Source organism: Mercurialis annua, linkage group LG6, assembly GCF_937616625.2.
Source record: "Mercurialis annua linkage group LG6, ddMerAnnu1.2, whole genome shotgun sequence".
Classification (NCBI taxonomy): Eukaryota; Viridiplantae; Streptophyta; class Magnoliopsida; order Malpighiales; family Euphorbiaceae; genus Mercurialis; species Mercurialis annua.
In genome coordinates this window covers 37504665-37526674 of record NC_065575.1, presented here as the reverse complement: position 1 = coordinate 37526674, position 22010 = coordinate 37504665, and the positions used below count along the sequence as shown (strand labels likewise).

Genomic DNA, 22010 nt, shown 5'->3' with positions numbered 1-22010 from the left:
TTATAAAAATAAACAATTAAATTATAATTTAAATCTATATAACTTTTAAATAACAAATTCAAATCGATTTGGAATGTAATTTATATAGACTAATATGATGTCATAACTAGCTTTTTCATCATGTTTGTATGACAAGAGTATAGTTTATTTGATTTATTTTTAATTATATGATATGTTTTCATTTAAATTTAAATATAAATCCTAATGAATTAAAATGTTAAATAGTCTCAATTAAAATTAAATCAATTCAAATCTAGCAATAATTAAATTTAGATTGATTTAACTTTATTAATATCTAAAAGTAATATAGATTTAAAACATAAATGTAATATATTCAATTTTACAAATATTATAAAATGATATAATTTTAAACATGATTAAAGTACAAAAACGTAACCAATGGGAGTTGGTCCAAGTGGTAAGCGGCTTGGTATCGCTTAAGCAAGGTCTCGGGTTCGAGTCCTTGTGAATGCAGAAAATTTCCACTGGCAGACTCACCCACCATGCCAGGTGCGCGACGCGGGTCGGATCCGGATTAGTCAGGGCGAATCCTTGGAAACCGGATGGGCTTACCAAAAAAAAAAGTACAAAAACGTAGGAATTTATGTATAACAATCCAAAACAATGTGTTTTGATGTGTCACTGACATGACCAATTGTAATAACCTCCGGATTAATCTTCAGTAGATTCTCAATCGGTCTATCAATTTACCAAATAATAATAATTGTTGTATAAAGCTGACAACTTTATAAATCATGATTAAATTATAAAAACGCCCTTTCTTTTTTGTTTTTGTCCATAAAATACAAGTATAGATTATTTTTAGTTCAAATCAAGTGTTCTGTATTGTCTTACAATTCTAATATTTCAATTGATTTTAAATAATTAGAGTACAAATATTCTTTATTAATTTGAATTTATGGCGCTCCTTGTTACAGAATTACTAAACTTTATAATTCTATCTGATACAATAAAATCACCAAAAACAAATACAGTAGACCACTTCCTAAAAATTAGGTGTTCTGTTTATTGCTCGGATAAAGTGAGGTTAATCATAAGTGATTGATTATTCTATTCTTTTGGGATGGCTACACCAACAAAGTTGTACGACCCAACATTTGACTCTATTATATCAGCTTCAATTGTTTATCATAAGGTAATTTTTAAGGATATAAAACACAATTATCTTGTACTGTGTGCAAAGAATCAATGAGGTTTATACAATCAGATGGGTGATTTTAACTCACTTCTATCTTCTCATTTGGATCAAACTTGAACTACATCTCTGAGTCTGCCGGTCAAAATCTACACCCATCACAGAGGTTGGTTCACAATCTCACCCAACCATATTATTGCATACTAAAGAATAATTTTAAAAAATAAAGAGTCGAAAACCTATTGAGAAACTGACTCGCTCCTTGATAAGACCTCATTAGCATCATTGTCATCAAATCGATAATTCTTATAGACATCAAGTAACAGCTCCCGACATGGTACAACTGCCCCAAGCTTGATGCAAGCCAAAAATGCACCTGAAAGCTTTCTGTGAAGGCTGTAAGATTCTTCTGGTGGTGGAGTGAGCCTGTGTCTCAACATGGTAGCCCCAAGGTTTGTAACACTTTGGGTAATATTGGTAGATCGAAAATCATATCCACCGGGCTTAGAGAATGGCAATCCCACGATAAAACCAGCTTGAACATGGGCGTCCAGCATTATCTCCGACTCCATTCCTGTAAGAAATCCTAGTCTTCTTGACATCTCAATAACTGCATCCCTCTCAACATTTGCACATGCAACAACCTAAATGTAAATTCAGGCGAAATTCATCAGTATATACAGCTTAAGGATAACATAGTAAGCCTATACAAAAAGCCCTAGAACTGAAATTCGCCAACTGTAGAAAAAGTTGGTGAAAAGGATTACCATTCTTAAATAATCATCAACAAAACTTTTGGGATAATCGCGAGCTGCTCCGAAGTCAATAAGGTTTACAGTTTTCGTGGCCTCGTCATACAGGAAATTGCCCCAATTAGGATCAGTCTGCACCAGCAAAATATAAACATAGTTGATCACTTTGCTATAAGGAATCCTACAAAAGCAACTGCATTTTGAACATCTAAGGAAGCTTGACGACCATTTTAGAGGCGTAAGGGAAAAACCAGAGAATTTATTTGTAAGGTTAATATTAAGGGCTCGCCTGCATAAATCGGAATACAAATAACTCCATCAATGTGAGATCTAACAGCCTTGTCCCGACATAATTACGAGTTTCTTGATTCAGTAAGGCCACCTTATCAATTGGAATTCCTGCATAACAAAAACAGCCACAGTTCCCAATTTACGAAAAGAACAAAAAAAGAATGGATATTAATGTCAGGTTGCAGCATAGCCACAGTAAGATCCAAACTCCGTTTTGATTAATGGCAAAGCGAGGAAGGAGAGGACAGTTATCTAGTGAAGTAGAAAGTTGCAGTATAACATATCAAATTCATATTTATTACTTATCTTAACCTCTTCTCGCCTTTTAATGCATAGTAGCTAGCACATGGTTCATTTTGGCGTAAGTTCATCCACATCTCTTGAAATTTTATTTCTATTCTTGTGCAATGTGAAGTTGTAAACCTATACTAGTTCTACTTCAGTTTTCTGTTTATGTTGTTTAAGAGCATTCACAACACAGCTCTTATTAAAATGGTACAGTAATGAGTAATCCAATTTCATTTCAAAATATTCACATAAGTGGAAAAAAGGCATTACCGGAAATAAGTTCTGTAGTTAATACTCTCTTGCATGAAAGCTCATCTACAACCATTGGAACATAGTAACCCTTAACGTCAGATAGTAGTTCACGGAACCGCTTCTGATTTGTTGCCTCCAACACATAGTCACATTCACGAGATAATTCTTCTTTTGCCACCTTAATAAATTTGATAAAACAGGTTAGCATCCAATTTCAATAGTTGCAGACACATATCAATTATCTTGTAGCTACCATGAAAAAGTGACCAGATTTTGAAGCTTTGTAGAATTAATGATAGTAGCAACCATCACAAGGAAAAAAAATAGAATAGCGCGCATGTTGCTGATAGTATATAATAAAACCAAGATAACACCATCACTTGAAAGGATTCATGTGCAGAACAAAGCCATAGCTCAAAAGGGTAAGCATGTTTGGCATATATCCAAACAAAAATAGCATACTCATTACTCACCTTCATAGCTCTCTCAATAAAAAGTCCTTTCGGAATTAGATTTGTATAATCCAAGAGAAGTTTGACATTATCAATGTCACTATCAATGCTATCAGCAACACCAGGGTATTGAATTTTCATTGCAACATTCAAACCATCCTTTGTAACTGCTCGGTGCACCTATAAATTATGGATGAATAGTTAGGCCACAATAAGCCTTCAAAATTAAAAATTGCACAAGAACTAGATGATAGATATGTACGCAAAAGACAACATCCATGGTAAATGGGTTTATAAATCTGAAGCAAGAAGTATGCTCCATGCATAGAGCAATCAGGAACGTATAGCATAAAAAGGTAGCACACGCATTGTTCCCAAAAGCCAATAGCCTGCTTCCCTAATTTAATAGAGAAACCCTAGGTAGCTTGAAGTATAGTACAGACTACAGCACAAATAGGAAATTCTAGTAAACAAAACTCTGTTACATCACCTGGCCAATACTTGCAGCAGCAATTGGTTCATAGTCAAAACTTGTTAGCTTAGTTGTCCAGTCAGAACCCAATTCAGCATCCAAAACTTGATTGAGTTGCTTCCTTGGCATCACATCAGCCCCTTGACGGACAATTTCTAAAGCAGCCAAGATCTATAAAAATGAAAGATTTTTACAATAGTCATGTAACAAACACCCTAGAAAACGGCATTGATTGTTCTCGAAGAGACAACAATCAACTTCAACATGCATTCAAAAGAAAATGTTATTATTCTCTTACTATAATAATCGTCGCACTCTATTAAACAGAAGCTACCACAAACTTAAATTTCTACCATCTAAGAGAAATAATAGGCTTATAGAGCTTGATAAATGCCCCATTATAAATATCAAAATTGTTATATCCACAACTAATCCTACCGATGCACTAACTATTTGGTAAAATAAACCTCCTAGAATCAAAATTCATAAATAAACATATACTAACACATATATACATACATGAACAACTTAGCATACCGGAGCAGGAACAAGAGATTCATCCTGTATACTGAGCATTTGCCCCAATTTAAGAGCAGCTCCACGCATTCTACACAGCGCAAGGGCCAAACGCTCAGCATTTTTTTCAGATAAAAATGGGGAAAGAGCAGATTGCTTGTCTGGTGAACTTGGTGTACCATACACCAGCCTCTTTGCAGATTCTTGAACTGTCCCCCATGCTAGCCCAGCTCCTAGACCAGCAAACCTTTTTTAAAAAGTTATAATAAATTCTAAGTTAACAATATAACAAAACACATTGCACTAAATTCAGCTGATTAAGCTGAACAAATTTTCATTTTAGAAAAACAAAACTCACCCAATTGCCCTAGAAAACGGTGTCGACGGAACACTCCTCACTCTCGATTTCCTTCTCTTTAATTCAATCACCGGTGGTGCGGCTGCCGCGATCTCTCCTCCGTCACCGGCATTGCCACCAACCTCAAATTGTTTCTCTACACCAACAATTTCATTGATCGGAACCTGAATCTCGCCATTAATATCTTCGGCAACGGCAGGATTAGCATCATCACCGGTTGTATTACTGTTATTTTCTTTAACATTAACGGATTGCGATTGAACTGGGCCGGGCTCTTCCGGGTCAGTAATTTGGCTGTCAAAGTAAACGACGGACTCTTTGGGCCTAGTGGGAGGAGAAAACTCGCGGACATTTCCTTTAGTAAGGCCCGATATATCTGTAACGGAGGTTATAGCTTTTTTGGCGGTGGAGGTTATTAGGGTTTGGAAGTCTCCGGTTGCGGCGGCGGTGTCGAGTGATTTACCGGAGCGTTTTGCGATTTCTTTAGCAACTAGGGAGAGTCCATTAGCGATCCTCCCAATCTCTTTAAACGACGTCATATCATCCCGCGCTTTAATTTGTCAGTTTCTTTTTATTTGAAATGAATTTGGTTTTCAGAAATTTTGAAATTCTGTTATGATTTTTGAGCTATGAAAAGTTTGGACGGAGGTTGAAGGAGCGGAGTTTGTAATTTTCTTTTTTTTTCTTTTTTGTTTATCTGACGTGTCCGAAAATAGAAGCGGCTAAAATAGGGAAAGTTGACGTGGTACTTGTCTCTTCCATAAGATTTGGAAGCAAGTTTTGGACATGCGTCATTTAACAACAAAGCCCAAATTGGATGATAGTTGGGCTTCAATTTTAAAATTTTGTAAGACTTAGGTGTTATCATTGAGCCTTGGGCTTTTGTAAACCTATTCGAAAATGGATTGGTGGAGATGCTCACATCGTTATCGTATACGATGTCACGGCTGTAGTTTCTAATTTTATAAATCAATTTGCGAGTGATGGTGATGATTAAGCGACGACGACACTTTATTGGCGAAATAGTTAGATAATTTAGTTTTTATTTTTATAAGTAGATCTGCGAATCATGCAGCACGTTGTCTGTTCCATGTCAGGTTATCGGGTTTAGTTTTTGAATTTTTTTGAATTTCTTACAAATGTAACTGTTTTATATTCAAATTTGATGAATTCTCAAAAAAAAAGTAGGTAGAGGTGATCATGAGCCGGACTGAATCATGTCAAACTCAACCCTATCTAGTCAAATTTTGGAAGGCTGCTTACATATTTATTTTAAAAAATAAAAATATTATTTATTAACACATATAAGTTTTAGAAAATATTTCACATTTTTTTCAGATATATATATTTTTATTCTCCGTTTTAAAATAATTATGATTTTACTCAATTATTATGTAGGTAACATAACATTATCATCTTTTATCATAATTGTTTTGTAATTTATTTTTCATCTAGGTATCATACTATTATCATAATCTTATTATTTTTCTACATAAAATCTTATCATACTACTGTCATAACCTTATCTAATTTATTATCATAATTATATCATACTATTATCATTATTATATCATATTATTATCATAATTTTATCATACAATTATCATAATCTTATAATATTATTATATTAATTTGATAATATTATGAATAATAATATCGATATGATTATTTTGTATTGTTTCTAAAAAAATATTTTTCTCTACAGTGTTATGATACCGATATGATAATACAGTGGTACTCATATGATAATTAGACGCTGTTTTTTACAAAAAAAATATTTTTCTGTAGAAAATTATTTTTTTCATACCATGAAATCGTTTTTATGCAGATTTTTAGATCTGAAATTGAAAAAAATTCAAGAATAATTTATTTAAATCTGACCATTAAAAAAATAGTAATAACCACCACGAGTTAAGAAAAAAATTGTTAAAATTAAATATGAAAGAACAACGGAGCGATGGCGGAGCGATGAAAGAATGATGAAATAGAGAAGGAAAATGAAGAAGGAATAAAGAAGGAAAAAATGAAAGAAAAAAAAGAAAACGAAATGGGAAAAAAAAGAGAAAGAGAAATAGAGAAAAAAAAGTAACAAATGGCTTAAAGTAAAAAAATAAAAATATTAGGAGAGATATTTTCGTTATATTTTTTTTATTGGGATATAAAATCATATTATTTTTTAAAAACATAAGTATTTATTCTTATTTTCTCAACTTTGAATCGGACTTAACTTGGCCCAGAACTGGAAAAGATTGATTACAGGCTAGTTTATACATCTATTGAAATCGGAACTGCTAGTTTTGATTCTAAATAAGCAATTTCAATTTCAAACCTGAACTTTTTAAAAGGAGATATTTTGTATCCTAATATACATATGTATATATAATTATATTTTGATATTTCATATTATGATTATTTATAATATATTCTACTATAAATATATAAGACAATATTTATTTATTTTTAATATACCTGTCAAATATATATAATTAATTATCAAAATGTAGTACATCTTTCATATAGGCCTAATAGTATTAAAAAGTCAAACTTTTTTAATTTTTTAAAAATCTATTCAAATCTTTTAAAAGTTGTAAATTTATCATAATTTAATCAATTTACTGGAAGTTTATTTTATTTTTTAAAATCTATTTATCCAAATCATGTGATATCCCAACTAATAAGTTTTTTTAATTTTTTAATTTTTTTACATATTCAACTGATGTTGTAGGTTTAATTAAATTGATTCTAAAAAAATTTCGAATTAAAATAAATTTATAACTCTTAAAATGTTTGAATAGATATTCAAAAGGTCAAAAATATTTGGCTTTTTGACACCACTAGGCCTTTTATATATCTGTCATAATTTTTTTATATAGTGTACGATTATTATAACATGTATAAAAAATTATTTATTAAATTTTAACATTTTTTGTATATTATTTATAAATTTATTATTCTTTTTATATTGATATATATAATTATCATATACCATATATTCAATATTAATTACTAAAATTTATAATTCCCCTTAAATAATAACTATTCATTTTTTATAATAATATATAGTTATATCTACCATATATAATTAATTATAAAAATTCATGGTAAATCACATGTTTTTTTTACTTTCAAGTATACATAATCACTTATCTTTATTTTACTATTAATTTTAACTTAATTTTAAATATATTTTTTGAACCGTCTGATATCAAACCGATCCACAACCGTTCATGGAATGGCTTATACCCGGTTTTGATATTCAACCGTAAAACTGATAGTTTCAAATTAGAAAAATCAGTTTGTAAACCGTGGCCATCTCTAAAATTCAGTGTGTTAGGCCATCTCTAGTCCACTCTAAAATTGGAACTCTATTTTTTAGCGATAGAATAAGTTTTTATCTAATCACAAACTCGATTTCTAACCCTAAATAAGTTTTTCTCCGACTATAAACTCTATCTCTAATTTGAAATAAACTTTTCTCCGATCACACCGTACTTAGACTTTTTAACCTTGCATCCTAACAATAAAATTTGGCAAAGTTCATTTTTTCGTCAATCAGTTTCGGAAGAGAGAGAAGGAATACTTTACCACTGGAAAAGTCTTCACGAAAAGAGGAAAAAGATTCATGCATAACTAAGAAAAACATAGGGATCCAAACTTAGAAGGAAGAACAAAAAGTGAATGATCAAGCCTACCGCTAGCATAAATAAACCCTTGTCTTTACAAAAAAGAATAGAAGTAATTAAATAAACTCTTACAAGACTCGAGAAAAGAGAAAATTACCCGAACATCATTAGGATGAAGTTTTCCTGGCGGAACGCTCAAATTTTCACAAATATCTTTCAAAAATGGCTCTATAGGAATTCTCATGCCGGCAAGAAAATGCTCAACAAAAAAAAAGAAGTTAATCTGGCGAATTAGAAACATGATTCGCCCTAAATTTCGAAGCAGGTTTTAAAACCTGGTAGATTTCAAGAAAATCATAATCCAAAGCATATTTAATGATTTGCTCATAAGACAAAGAGCTAGGGGTAAGCTCCACATCATTATGAGCACCCTGGATTCTTTCAGCTTCATCAGAAATTTTTGAAATAAAAATGGCAAACAAAGGAAAAACAAAAGAAAGGATGAAAACTTTAAATTACAAAGATCAAACCAGTATAAGATGAAGAAAAATTTGCAAAGCAACAAGATCAAGAAGAACACATAAATAAAAAACGAAAGAATCAAATGAAAATCTAAAAACAGACTCGAAATATCTGGAAATCAGGTAGGCAGAAATCTTGAGAAAAATTAACCAGAAAAATGGCAGCTCTTAAGAAAAATGCAAATCGAAAAGAAAATAAGAAGAAAGAAGAAAAAGATAGAATGAATATATAAAAATAGAATTGATGATGGTTGAGAAAACGAAAAGACAAAACCCTAAACGGCGCGACAGATGAAAGATACATGTCAAGCGAAATGACATTTGTCTCAAATCTAAAAAATCAATTATCACACGTCAAATAAAAAGAATTAAAAATTCAAACTGACAAGTGAAACGGTTCGCTGGAAGAGAGAACAACTCGTCTCAAATAAAGCTAAAACTTAACAAAGCATAAATATTAAAGTTTTAACTCACTGCGGGGAGGCTGATAATAAAACCGAATTTAAACATAAATATAATGGAACCAAGTCGTACAAGATTTGCCCTTCTGGGTGAATCATAGGACTCGCCCAAAGCGAAAGCCGAAAGATATCAATGCTCGAATCCACGAGACTCGCCAGGATTAAAGACTAAAGAGAGATTCGCTCGAATCTTCAGACTCCAAAGAATCCGATCAGTATACAGAATCTACGCCAAAGCACGTCGCTAGAGACGCGTCGCCAGAGATCTATCTATACGGGAAGAATGAGTGAAGGTTCAAAACCCCCCGAACTTGGCACGAAAGATCAAATAAGTCCAACCTCGTGAAAGTGGATTAAACCACCCCACAAGTATGCAAAAACGGAATTAACACCCCCTTCCCCACTCTCACCCTAAAGAGTGAATACACTCTCCGGTTTTAGGTGATTTTGGATGGTTAAAAGTTTAAAATAGTCCTTAATATTTATATTATTTACAAATTTGACAATTAATTAATTTTAAAAATGTATTAATTTTTTATAATTTCATAAGTTTAAAATCATATTAATTTTTAATTAAAAAACAGGGAACTATTTTTAACTTTAACCATTTTATATCATTTAACCTAAACCCATTAACCCAACCCATTCATCTACTTGAAAAAAAAATATTCCGGCACTAAGAAAAAAATTCCGGAAGTCTGACTGCCGGAATCGATGAGGAACAGATCCCACCAGATATGTTCTTCAGGCGCGAAGAACAGATCCCACCGGATCTGTTCTCCATTTGTGAAGAACAGATCCGGTGGGATCTGTTCTTCACGATGAAGAACAGTCCCGCTGGGTCTGTTCTTCACACAGACTCAGCGGGTCTGTTCTTCACGATGGAATAGACCCGTTGGGTCTGGGGTGGTGGTGGGTAACTGGAGTTTTCGGTCGGCGGTTGTGGGGTAGCCGAAGTTTTCGGTCGGCGGTGGTGAGGTAGCCGGAGGTTTTAGTGGAAGAAGAAGAAAATTAGGGAAAAAGGTAGGAAAAACGCTCAATTTTATATTAATTAAATAGGATGTGTTTTAATTAAAATTAATTAGAGTTAATTAGGTTAATTAAGATTAATTTTTAAAATTAAGTTATTCCACTCTCTTTTTTTATCAAAAGGGTGAAACCGATCCGGTTTTACATAGTTGTGGGGTGATTTGATCCGGTTTTGCGAGGTTGGGATTATTTGATACTTTGTACCAAGTTCAGGGGGTAAATTGAACCTTCACTCCGGGAATAATAATATCTACAAGACTAAATATACGAGATCACTTTCCTATTCGGAGACAAACTCCTATCTTGGAAGATAACTTTATTTAGTAAGATATTCCTGAATAAGACTTTCTTCAAATAAGGAATAACTTTCCTATTCAAACACAAAACTACTAATTGGGAATCACTTTCCTATTTGGATCTAACTAGGTGTTCTTTCAACTACTATATAAGGAGTTTCAAGTATGCCTCAACACATAATTACATTCAATACGCTAAAACGCTGCTCAAAGCGTAACCTGACTTTAGCATCGGAGAATTAATCGGACAATCACCATCCAATTGACTATCTACTCTGTTTTGTATATTTAATCAACATGGTCAGCAGAATCCATCACAAACTAATTCTTATAAAGTAACGAATAGAGAAACTCTACATGTAACCATTACGTCATGTTGTGTCATGTAATTCGTGCAGTAAACCAATGGTGTTAGCCATATAGAAAAATTAATAATTAAAAGATTCTCAATCGCAACTCATTGACTTGTTGTAAATATGACGTGGTAGAGTCGATGTATGAAATAAATATTTTTAACTCTAAATAATGAGACCCAATTTATTTTTAAAGTTGGGTTAGAGATGCTCTTAATTTGGAATCAAAGTGAGGAATAGTAGTACTTTAGCAGCATATACCAATCCGCCCAATAGAATAAAAAAAAGAGTGGTAGAATAATGTGAAATTCGAAGAATAATTATCTGCCAAATACGGCAAATCTTTATGTTCTCTTCTTTTCTATATAAACAGAATCAAATCCGAGCACTTGCAAGATAATTTGTTGCCCTTGCACTTCTTTTTTCCCCGAAAAGAATCGGTGAAAAACTAGAATTCAGAATTCTAATAGATTCATTGCCGGAGTCAATTTATTTTTTTTAAAAAAATTATCTTAGTGGACAATAGCCCACCTTTATCAAAATGTACATTATGATGCTTATATTCCATATACCGTCGTTTCAATGTTTTAAAAATTAAACCGATGGCCAAACTGGTGCGGTATATGACTACCGTTTCAATCACTCAATAGCTTAAATTGGTATGAATAAAATTATCAAAATAGAATAGGTCTAGGCTTGTATGATGTATGTAATTCTCAGCAATTTTCGTAGCTCGATATTAAAAAATTCAAAGTAAAATTACCCAAAAACTCACCGATTCGGTCCCATTCTACCTATCTATTCAATCTTGTTGGACAAATGTTTTGATTTTTAAGAGTTAGTCGGACTGGACAGGCGGCCGATTCCCAGTTCAATCGATTGAACTGACCGGTTCTGTGCGGTTGATCAACCAACTAATCCGGTTCAGTTCATTTATAATTGCTTTATACATCTCTGAGGATCTTTACAGGGTTTTTTCCCATTAAATTGCCCCCTAAATATGTTATTCCCAAATGGTGCCCCCTTATTGAATCCGCAAGTATGACTTGCGGATTCATTATGAATCCGCAAGTCATACTTGCGGATTCAATGACCATCCCTTAATCAGGTGATTAAGGGATTAAGGGATGGTTGCCAATCATTGGGAGACAACTTTTGTCTCCCAATGATTGGTGTAATCATTGGGTTAATGATTGGGCATTTAATGCCCAATCATTAACCTAAATTATTAAAAAAAATTAATTTTAATAAAAATTAATTTTAATATTACCTAATAATTGAAAATTAAAAAATATTAAAATTAAATATAAATTTTAATATTTATAATAAATTAAAAAAATAATATTATTTTAAAATTTGAAATAAATTAATAATTTTATCAACACTAATTTTTATATTATATTAATTTATTATTTAATGTTGGTAAAATGGTAGGCATTATGATTGTTAAAATTGATATCAAATAAAAATTGCTGATAAATTTTTTAAACCTAATATGATTTAGAAAAATGTAATAAATTAAAGAATTTAGTATAATTATAAAAATTAATTGTATTTTAATAAAATGTTAGAGATTAGTTAAATTTAGGAGAATGTTATAATTTTTTTTTATTTTATTTAACTTTTAAAAAATATTAGAGAACTGTAATTGTTAAAATTGAAGTTAATTATATGTTTTTAGAAAAATGTTAGAAAGTCATAATTGTTATAATTATTTATTGTTAGTAATGTCGACATAATATATCGTTTCTGATATGGTATGGTGGGCAAATTGTGAACTCCCCCGGTGGAGCAGAATATCACGGTGGTTCAAAATCGGCCCGATTTCGTGATTAGTTTTGTTGTATTTTGTACCAAATTTGTAAACAATTTTAAAAGGCCTAATCACTCAAAAAACCCTCACCTTTAAAAAATATTTCAATTTCACCCCGACGTTGAAAAGTGTTGTCAATTAACTAAGTCTAAAGATGAAATTAAATTCTTTTTTATTCAAAAAAGTTCAAGTAAGTCCTTTATTTTTAAAAACTAACTAAAAACCATAATCAAATTAACACTAATTTAAATTCTTAATTAATTTAACTAAATTTAAATAAATTTTAAAAACATACAATTAATATATGCTAGACGCGGAGAATGTTTTTTTAAATTTTTTTCAAATGACATAAACGTTAATTTAATATTTCAGAGTACAATTAAAACATAAAAATGCAAAATAGGATAAAATTGACAAATTTTCGAATTTTAAAATAACTTTTTTAATTTATTACAAATATTAAAATTTATATTTAATTTTAATATTTTTTTAATTTTCAATTATTAGGTATATATTTAAATAAATTTTTATTGAATTTTTTTTTAAATAATTTAGGTTAATGATTGGGCATTAAATGCCCAATCATTAACCTAATGATTACACTAATCATTGGGAGACAAAAGTTGTCTCCCAATGATTGGTAACCATCCCTTAATCACCCTTAATCATGTGATTAAGGGATGGTCATTGAATCCGCAAGTATGACTTGCGGATTCATAATGAATCCGCAAGTCATACTTGCGGATTCAATAAGGGGGCACCATTTGGGAATAACATATTTAGGGGGCAATTTAATGGGAAAAAACCCGATCTTTACAATGTCCACTTATGGCGCAATCTAATCCGTATCCTGCATTCTTAAATTCCGTCAATCTGATATATCCTTTTACATAATAAACCAGTGGCAAAATGCATTGGACCATTATGAATTATTATTATTTTTATTATTATTATTATTATTATTATTATTCCTATTATACTGTTATTGTTTTTCCAATGTGGAAACAGAGAAAATTGACCACACAAGTGGCTAAAGTTGGGAATTTGGCAATTCTCAAACACCAACTATACAAAAAATTGACAGATAACAGAAAGCTGAACATGCATGATTCGAAATCATGCTTAAAGAAGAATATAAATATGCTAACCACCTCAGATCGATTATGTCATGCCTCATGCATAACATTTAAACGTGGTGGGTCATTTTTTATAATTATATAAATAGGTCGATAGTGAGCTCTTATTGGACTATGCACTGCATTATTTGAGGTCTTATATTTTATTCAACTATATTTTAGATCAGGTGTGTACCGTTGCTGTATTTATATAGGTTTTATTGTATAAAATACATTATCTATAGTCTAATAATGTGTGGTTAATATTAATGTTATTGCATTGCTTTCATCATATAATCAACGAGATATGCTAAAAATGATACTATATATTTATCAGCTTAGTCTCGAGCATTTCAGTCATTGCCCTTCATTGGATTTCTTGATGGGTTCATTAGGTTTATTATTGGTTATATTTTATTTTTTTATTTCATCATTTTGTTAAGAATTTGAAGCAATTTGGAAACTTTCTTTTGTTGCAGGTACCTGTAGGAAGATGGACACTAATGGGAGGGCCAGTGGAATCCAATATGAGTGCTTGCTTTTTGGTATGTACGAAATATGAGTTTTACTTAAACCTAGTTACTTACTTGTTATCCAAGTTAAAGAATTCCAAGCTATGTTTGTAGAAATGGTTGATCATTGATTGGATTGGTGGTATATGTTTGCAGATATGGATGATACTTTGTACCCACTGAGCACAGGTCTTAACTTGGCATGCCGCAAAAACATTGAAGGTTAGATTATATACAGTATAAATGGCGGCGATATGAAATTAGGTATAGTATGTTAGTGTTAACACTATGTTGCACGGAAACAAAAACGTTGAAATGCAATAGTAGAAAACCGCAAAATAACATTATTTATGGATATTGATATAAAATCTTTGAGTTTCGGAAGCAATTTCAAAACAGAAATGAAACTCTAAAATATAGGATTTTGAAGTTTCAAAAGCGTTTTTGAAAACAGCAAAACAGAATTGAAACTCTAAAATATAGGATTTTGGAGTTTCAAAAGCATTTAGAAAACAGAAACGAAACTTAGGGATTCAACAAGTTTTCATGCAACTAGATGTTATAGAGTATAGCTGAATTATGAAGTTGAGATAATTTGATTGCAGAGTTTATGTTGCACCATTTGAATATTGAAGAAAGTGAAGTGCCAAGGATGTGCTTGGAATTATACAGAGAATATGGAACAACAATGGCTGGTCTCAAGGTCAAACATTATTTCTTCAACAATATTCAATTCTTTAATTGTTTTTGTTAATCTGGAAGTTAATTTGTTTCTTAAATCAAAATCAGGATATTGGTTATGATTTTGATGATGATGAATTTCATGCTTTTGCACATGGAAGATTGCCCTATGAAAAACTGAGGCCTGATCCTGTATTAAGGAACCTTCTACTTTCCATGCCACAAAGAAAAATAGTATGTTCATTCCAATTATACTTTTTCACCAAGACAGAACATAAATATTCTTCGAAATCTAAAATTTTAGAGATTTTGGTGTCGTTTTCAGATCTTCACTAATGCTGATAAGGTGCATGCTGCTCAAGTTCTGAATAGGTTGGGATTGGAAGATTGTTTCGAAGGTGTAATATGCTTCGAAACTCTTAATCCTCCTGCTAATTACATGGATGCAATCCATTCAGAAGGCGAATCAGACCTCAGTGGGACTAACAAGACTTGCAACTACAAGCCTCGGATTCTCTGTAAACCTTCATTGGAGGCCATGGAAGCTGCGATTAGAATCGCAGATGTCGACCCCAAGAAAACAGTAAGAAAACATTTCTCTACTTAATTTAACAATTTATAGCTAATTATTAATCCGCTTTTTCCCTTGTCAGATCTTCTTTGATGACAGTGCTAGAAATATTGCAAGTGGAAAAGCAGCAGGACTTCATACAGTAATTGTAAGCTACAAAACGAAATGCATACCTTGCATTCATATTGAAGGGCTTCATACAAATAACTTTTTTAATAATCAAGAAAAATCTGCAAAACCAACATGTATACTAGCACAAGACTGATTAACGAACATACGAATAGACAGGTTTTGGTTATATATTAACATGACTAAACTATGATGGCAGGTAGGGAGCTCAATCCTAGTGCCAGGTGCAGACCACGCCTTGAGTAGCATACACAATATCAAAGAAGCAATACCCGAAATATGGGAGGGTGAAGGCGAGCATCAGGGACAAGTTATCCCGTCTATTGCAGTTGAAACTGTTGTACTCGCTTAGCTTTCTCGTTATTTTCATAAACATATGCATACAAAATAATCCTGGTATTGAAGAATCTGTAATCTAGAGGTAAGAATTGGGAGGAAATGATGGTCTATTTGAAACCATCACATTCATCTCATAATAAATACGAACTGTTTAGAAGATCATTGTAATTGATATGGTCATGTAACAATGTCCTTAACATCATGCCAAACTCCGAGTTGGTGGTGTTATGAACAAATAAGTCATTGTCACCATAAATTAAGTAAGGCCTTTTTATTATTGAGTTGATAGTTTGCAAAATTTTGTTTCACATAAGTGCAGTACGTGCACTTCTATCATGGGTTGAAAAAGCGATGGCTTAAATTATCTCAGCTAATAAGGATGCAGTTTGACATACATGTTGTACAAAAGGATCATAGATCTTTCAAAAATAGGGATGCATGACGTGGAAAACTGAAGAATATTTTCAACAGATCATCCATCCAATGGTAGCTCACCGCAATTGGTAATCCTGCATGGTTTCCGAGGGTAATCTGACCTGCTTGTCTCTACAGACTCAAGTGTCCTAACAACATCCATTCCATCAATGACATGCCCGAACACAACATGGCGGTTGTCCAACCAAGGAGTCTACAATAAACAAAATAACAATATTATATACCAAACCAAACATACTAAGCAAGTTTGTAACCAGCTTTACTTGAGAAACACTTTCGTCTATGCTTCAAATTAAAGCTAATAAAACTATGTAGCGAATTAGGCCCTAGAATCTAATAACTGAAACAATTAAAATAAATAGAACAGTCCAAGAAACAATCAACACTGCAGCAATGACCTTACCTTTACTGTACAAAGGAAAAATTGGCTCCCATTTGTGTTAGGACCTGCATTAGCCATGCTCAATACTCCAGGTCCAACATGCTTCACTGCAGATTAGGACTCCAATATGTTAGTAATAAGCCACGCGATAGGCACAAAAACAATACAATGGTGCGGATTCAAAACATAGACATTCACTATGACTATTTGGACAATATAGCAAAAACTCACAATCAAAGCTCTCATCTTTAAATTTGGAACCATAGATACTAACTCCTCCGGTACCCTGCAGATAATTAAAAGTCGATCAATACAGCAATTTTCACTCATCTTCGCTTATGAAGAAAAACGTTTTCATCCAAGAAGACGAGAAAGAGAGAGCTTACATCTCCTTCTTGAAAGTCTCCTCCCTGTATCATGAAATCTTTAATTATACGGTGGAAGGAGCAGCCTTTATAACCAAACCCTTTCTCTCCTGCATATGATTATTTACAGTAATTAATGAATCACAACGTTACATCCGAATTTTAATCACGTTCCCATGATATGGAAGCAAGAAGCCTACCTGTGCACAAAGCACGGAAATTCTCGGCTGTTTGGGGGACAACATCTCCGAAAAGGCCCATCACAATTCTACCAGCAGCTTCACCTCCAATATCAACATCAAAAAAGACTTTCGTCGTCACTTTGGCTTGCAGCTCGACATCCTCCTGAGGCAATATAGTTATACAAGACAGTAACACATTTAAGAGCTTCATATCTTAACCATCAATAATTTCAAACATAAGCAAAAAAAACTGATTAAAAGAACTGTTACATTTGCCATTGACTTGATGCACGACACTCGCTGATGCTTAACGGAAGGCGCTTTAAAGAGCTGTGTTGTAGAAAAACCTGACGCATAGTGAGATTTTCCGGCCAAGCTCAAAGAAGCAGAATTAGAATTTGCAGAAGCTGAAATCATACATGGCCTGTTAAGATTTTTAACATCTTTACCCTGTCACAAAAAAAAAATTAAAACCACCCAATTATTTTCAACTGTCTACAGCTTTGGTTAAAAATTATAAAAAAAATGGAGAGGAAGACTGACCTTGAAGACAAGGCGGGGATTATGCAGAGTTTGAACAGAGAATGTGGAGGCCATTTAATTATTTGAGGGTGAGAATTGAAAATGGGTCGTTATAATTGGGAACACTGAGTATATTTATGGCTGTCTGTGTGTTATAAAGATAAGAGTGTTTGGTAGTGGTGACTGGCGAAGGAGAAAGAAAATGAGGAGAAATGCAGCAGGAGAGGATCAGGATAGGCCTTTTTTAGGGTACGCATCGTTTTCTCCGATTCAAATCTTCATATTATCCGTCACTTCATTTTAGTTGGGCTGTGTTCATGCTGGCCTAGGCCATTTACCATTGGGCCTTCAAGAAAATAAATACAAATTAATAAAAAATATTTTTATTTATTTATTTGCACAAAAAGACCATAAAACTATCCAAAAATAAGTCTTAATGTTTAAATATATGTTTTAAGTTTTATTTTTATATTTTTTTTAAATCACTTTTTACTCTTTAATATTTCTACAAAAGAATATCGTAAATGTATATTAAATACTTCAAAAATATATTAATAAATAATAATACGTCTTCTATACATTTCTGAAGTAAAAAAATTTAGGTGTAAAATTAGAAAATAGGGCATGTAGGAAGAATATTTAAATTTTTTGACCAGCTTATAAATTTTGTGATTATTAGATTTAAATATTACGAAAGTTTAGTCTATAAAATATTCATTCAAATTAAGCTCACATGAACCAACGAATTGATACATTAAGATAAGCTAAAGGAGATATTTGAAAAATTAAAAGTTAGCTCATTTTTTTTGAAAGAAATTAGAGTTAATTCAATTTTTTGAAAATTAGGAGCTGAATCAATTTTTTTTGAAATATTGATCTATAAAATTCTTAATTACAAGCGACCACAATCATATCTAGTATGATAAGTTGGATTATGAAACAAAACCAAAATAGTAACACCAATCATAACTTTCACAAGTCCTGAAGTAGTTTCCAGCAGTGAACCAAAAAGATATGTATGAGCCGATAGCCAAACCAATCTCATTCTTCGTTCTTTCACATACATCTCAAATGCTTCTCCAATTTTTCCAGACATAATTTGTTTGCTCGAATCTTCTAACTGATCCGCTTCGAGCATCTTCCACGACAAACATCTAGCAATCACAATTGCATCTTCAAGAGCTGCTGAACCTCCTTGTCCGATAAATGGACCCATTATATGCATCGCGTCTCCAGCCACCGTCACGGTTCCTGTCCGAAACTTTCCGAGTAGTATTTCCCAAGGTGTTCGATATCTTAATTGTGTTAGAGACAGTGAAGCTACATCGCAATTTTTAACCATCTCTAGTCTTTCTGTCGGAAAGTTTCTTATCGAGTCTAAAGAAAATTGTCTGATGAGCTCTGCGTCCTTGGGGAACTTTGAACCTTGATAATTGAATTTCTGAACTATGAACCAGAAGACTAGATTTTCATCAACAGGAACTCTTCCGCATAAAACTTCGCCTTTGATCATTCGAGTTAAATCGGGAGCAAATCCATGACCATTCGGATAATTTGTAAATCCTCTTACCGCACACAAGGCGAAAATTCTTTTCGGCTTTAGCTCAAGAAAATCAGCGACTATTGAGTTTGATCCATCACATCCAATTAGAGCCTGCAAAACAAGTAACTTAAAAACTATACGTCGTACGGAAAGAAAACATAAGACTCGACAAATTTCCTTGCAACATAGCTTAAAAAATTAGACGAGCTTTAAATACCTTGGCCTTAATGGAGCTCCCATTGCTTAACTGCAAAACCGGAAAAGAAGTTTTTGAGTCCAAATTCACAGAAATTATATCACATCCGAAGCGTATAGCACCGAGTGGAAGCTCATCTGCCATTGCGTTAATTAGATCACTTCGCTTAACACAGCGGGCTTCTCCAACCCTGTCAAAAATAAAATTCAACATATAACTACAAATTTACCCATCAGGATTGAACTAAGTAATTGACAAAATTTTATAATTAGCTTACGAGGCTGGTGCTTGTCTTTGCTTGCCACTGTCAAGATCTATATCACATACCCTATTATACACATGAACACGGAACACTGAGCTAAACTTAAACTGAATCTTGGATCAAAATAAACTGAAATAAGACGGTTATTTCAGTTTACCGTTGAACAGGAAGTGCAGTTGGTCGGATTTTGGAACCAACACCAAGCTCATCAAGTGCTCGCCAACCATTTGTAAGGATTGCAATACCAGATCCTGTTTCCCTCAGAGTTTCTGATCTTTCTAACACTACACTTCTTATACCCTTTCTGTTTAACATATTACGATTCGATTTTAAATTGGTCCTAACATTATAGATCAAATCAAGATCATGGTTTGACATAAAAATTAGAGATTTAACACAAAATACAAACCTGTGAAGAGCAAGAGCAGTAGCTAGGCCACAAATTCCGCCGCCGACGATCACAATCTCTACCTCTTCAATGGCATCCATATCTTCTTGCTCCTTCTGGCTCTATCTTACAAGAAGAGTAACAGAAGTTTCGAACTTAGCATAGTTTAAAATTTTCAACCTGGTCCATGAGCTTGTTTTTGTCAAAATAGTTCAAGTATGTCTGAAGCAAACAATAATTTAAGCTTTTTTGATTTCTAGTTGGAACAACTCACTGATCTTTTAAATGCTTTTTAATTAGTTCTCACTTCTCGTAACCATCACTTGGCACCCTCATCGCACAATATCATAATATTATGACAACATCTCTAATATATTTTTAAAGATATACAAAGTCCTTTTACTGTTTTACATAGGGTAAGCATATTTAATCACATCGTATGATGTTGTAGCGATCTAATCTTATAATTTAAAGAGTTACATATAAAATTTTAATCTTTTGTATTTTTGCATTTTGAAACTCAAATATATTCTTATAGTTTTGATCATCCGTGCCACATTGACATTGTACATGACCTAACACTCTGTTATGCCACGTATGATCTAAATTGCCGAAAAATATATTTGGGCTACAAAATATAAAAATACGAAAAATTAGGATTTAATGTGTAATGTTTTAAACTTTAATATTAGATCGTTACATGCATCATATGTTGGGATTTGATATGCTAATACCCTTTTTATTTATAAATATGATATATTATAAATATAAATATAATTAATCTTAGTCTTTTTTATAAATATTTTAATATTTATCATTTAGAAATAATTTCATTTTACAGTAGCAATTGTTCTTTAATTTTTTTCATTAAAGCTCAATTATTATCATCAAATTTTAATCGAACATTCAACATAATCACAAAATAACAATACGTAAATGGGTACAAACTATTATATTAAAAGTAGTGTGGGAATTGAAAGAAAATTGCTGTTCCATTCCTTATAATCAAGAACTCAACTAGTTAAGCATAAATAAGTTCCAGTATATTAATTATTTTGACCTGTTATTAAAAAGAATTAATGATTTTGAGTTCAACTAAAACATTAATTTGGTTAATAAAATAACAAAATGCTCAGTAGCTATACTGAAAATATTCTTGATATCTTATGGTACAAAGTCTCAACATGAAATGCCATTAATAATTGTCCGCGTATATATAGCATAAAAAATTGGGACATAATTTTAAAAAAGTGCCTATATGTTTTGTTATAGGAAAAAAAAAGGCAAAAAATATAAAAAATCCTCGTAATTTTTATAAAAATACATATTGACCTTTTTCTTTTTCTATGTACAATTAATCTCTCTTTATTTTCAAATAGAACAAATAACTCCTTTCGTCCAACACCACTCATTAATGGCTGACATGTCTCTCATAATCATATAGGTAAAAACTTCAAAAATAATTTTAATGTTCAAATATTTACCAAAGATTTGACGAGGTAAGTGTCCAGAAATTAAGTTTGAAGAGTTTATTTGTTCGATTTTAAAAGGGTTAATTCCATATAAAATCACCACCTTTACACTTTTTTCATTTTAATCACTGTCACGACCCGATTTCCGCCTAGAAACTCGTGCCGACCGGTGCTAGGAAATGAGAATGGTTGTTCCGAAACCCGTAGTAAGCCTAGGAAAAATAGTAAAAACTTTTCGCGTTTTGGAAACATAAAAGGTCTCAATCTCTTTTCACAAGTATTT

The 22010-nt window shown here is 32.2% G+C and overlaps 4 protein-coding genes across 8 annotated transcripts; 1 reads left to right on the top strand and 3 right to left on the bottom strand.

The window, feature by feature from the left end:
• Positions 1 to 1160: 1160 nt before the first annotated feature.
• LOC126686721 (protein ABC transporter 1, mitochondrial) lies at positions 1161 to 5247 on the bottom strand. The gene is made up of 8 exons (XM_050380924.2): positions 4538 to 5247; positions 4201 to 4426; positions 3682 to 3834; positions 3213 to 3371; positions 2758 to 2917; positions 2198 to 2307; positions 1924 to 2040; positions 1161 to 1800 (listed from the first exon to the last, which is right to left on the bottom strand). Exons 1-8 carry the CDS (start codon positions 5074 to 5076, stop codon positions 1396 to 1398), a joined length of 1869 nt encoding a protein of 622 aa, XP_050236881.1. The 5' UTR covers positions 5077 to 5247; the 3' UTR covers positions 1161 to 1395.
• An 8588-nt stretch (positions 5248 to 13835) lies between these two features.
• LOC126686530 (uncharacterized protein C24B11.05) lies at positions 13836 to 16261 on the top strand. Of its 2 annotated transcripts, none has more exons than XM_050380631.2 (8): positions 13836 to 13936; positions 14228 to 14293; positions 14417 to 14482; positions 14866 to 14963; positions 15050 to 15175; positions 15267 to 15524; positions 15595 to 15660; positions 15841 to 16261. In XM_050380631.2, exons 2-8 carry the CDS (start codon positions 14242 to 14244, stop codon positions 15991 to 15993), a joined length of 819 nt encoding a protein of 272 aa, XP_050236588.1. In that variant the 5' UTR covers positions 13836 to 13936; positions 14228 to 14241; the 3' UTR covers positions 15994 to 16261. The 2 variants fall into 2 exon arrangements, with proteins under 2 accessions (XP_050236588.1, XP_050236587.1); XM_050380630.2 differs by lacking the exon at positions 13836 to 13936 and adding an exon at positions 14011 to 14143.
• On the bottom strand, positions 16237 to 18127 carry LOC126686531 (peptidyl-prolyl cis-trans isomerase A1). Its single transcript, XM_050380632.2, has 7 exons — positions 17888 to 18127; positions 17615 to 17794; positions 17363 to 17507; positions 17184 to 17272; positions 17029 to 17083; positions 16819 to 16904; positions 16237 to 16608 (listed from the first exon to the last, which is right to left on the bottom strand). Exons 1-7 carry the CDS (start codon positions 17939 to 17941, stop codon positions 16453 to 16455), a joined length of 765 nt encoding a protein of 254 aa, XP_050236589.1. The 5' UTR covers positions 17942 to 18127; the 3' UTR covers positions 16237 to 16452.
• A 589-nt stretch (positions 18128 to 18716) lies between these two features.
• Positions 18717 to 20587, bottom strand: LOC126686529 (monooxygenase 1-like). 4 transcript variants are annotated; one of them, XM_050380628.2, is made up of 5 exons: positions 20277 to 20585; positions 20025 to 20171; positions 19883 to 19933; positions 19627 to 19795; positions 18717 to 19520 (listed from the first exon to the last, which is right to left on the bottom strand). In XM_050380628.2, exons 1-5 carry the CDS (start codon positions 20354 to 20356, stop codon positions 18759 to 18761), a joined length of 1209 nt encoding a protein of 402 aa, XP_050236585.1. In that variant the 5' UTR covers positions 20357 to 20585; the 3' UTR covers positions 18717 to 18758. The 4 variants fall into 4 exon arrangements, with proteins under 4 accessions (XP_050236585.1, XP_050236583.1, XP_050236584.1 ...); XM_050380626.2 differs by having other exon boundaries at positions 20025 to 20586; XM_050380627.2 differs by lacking the exon at positions 19883 to 19933 and having other exon boundaries at positions 20025 to 20587.
• Positions 20588 to 22010: the final 1423 nt, after the last annotated feature.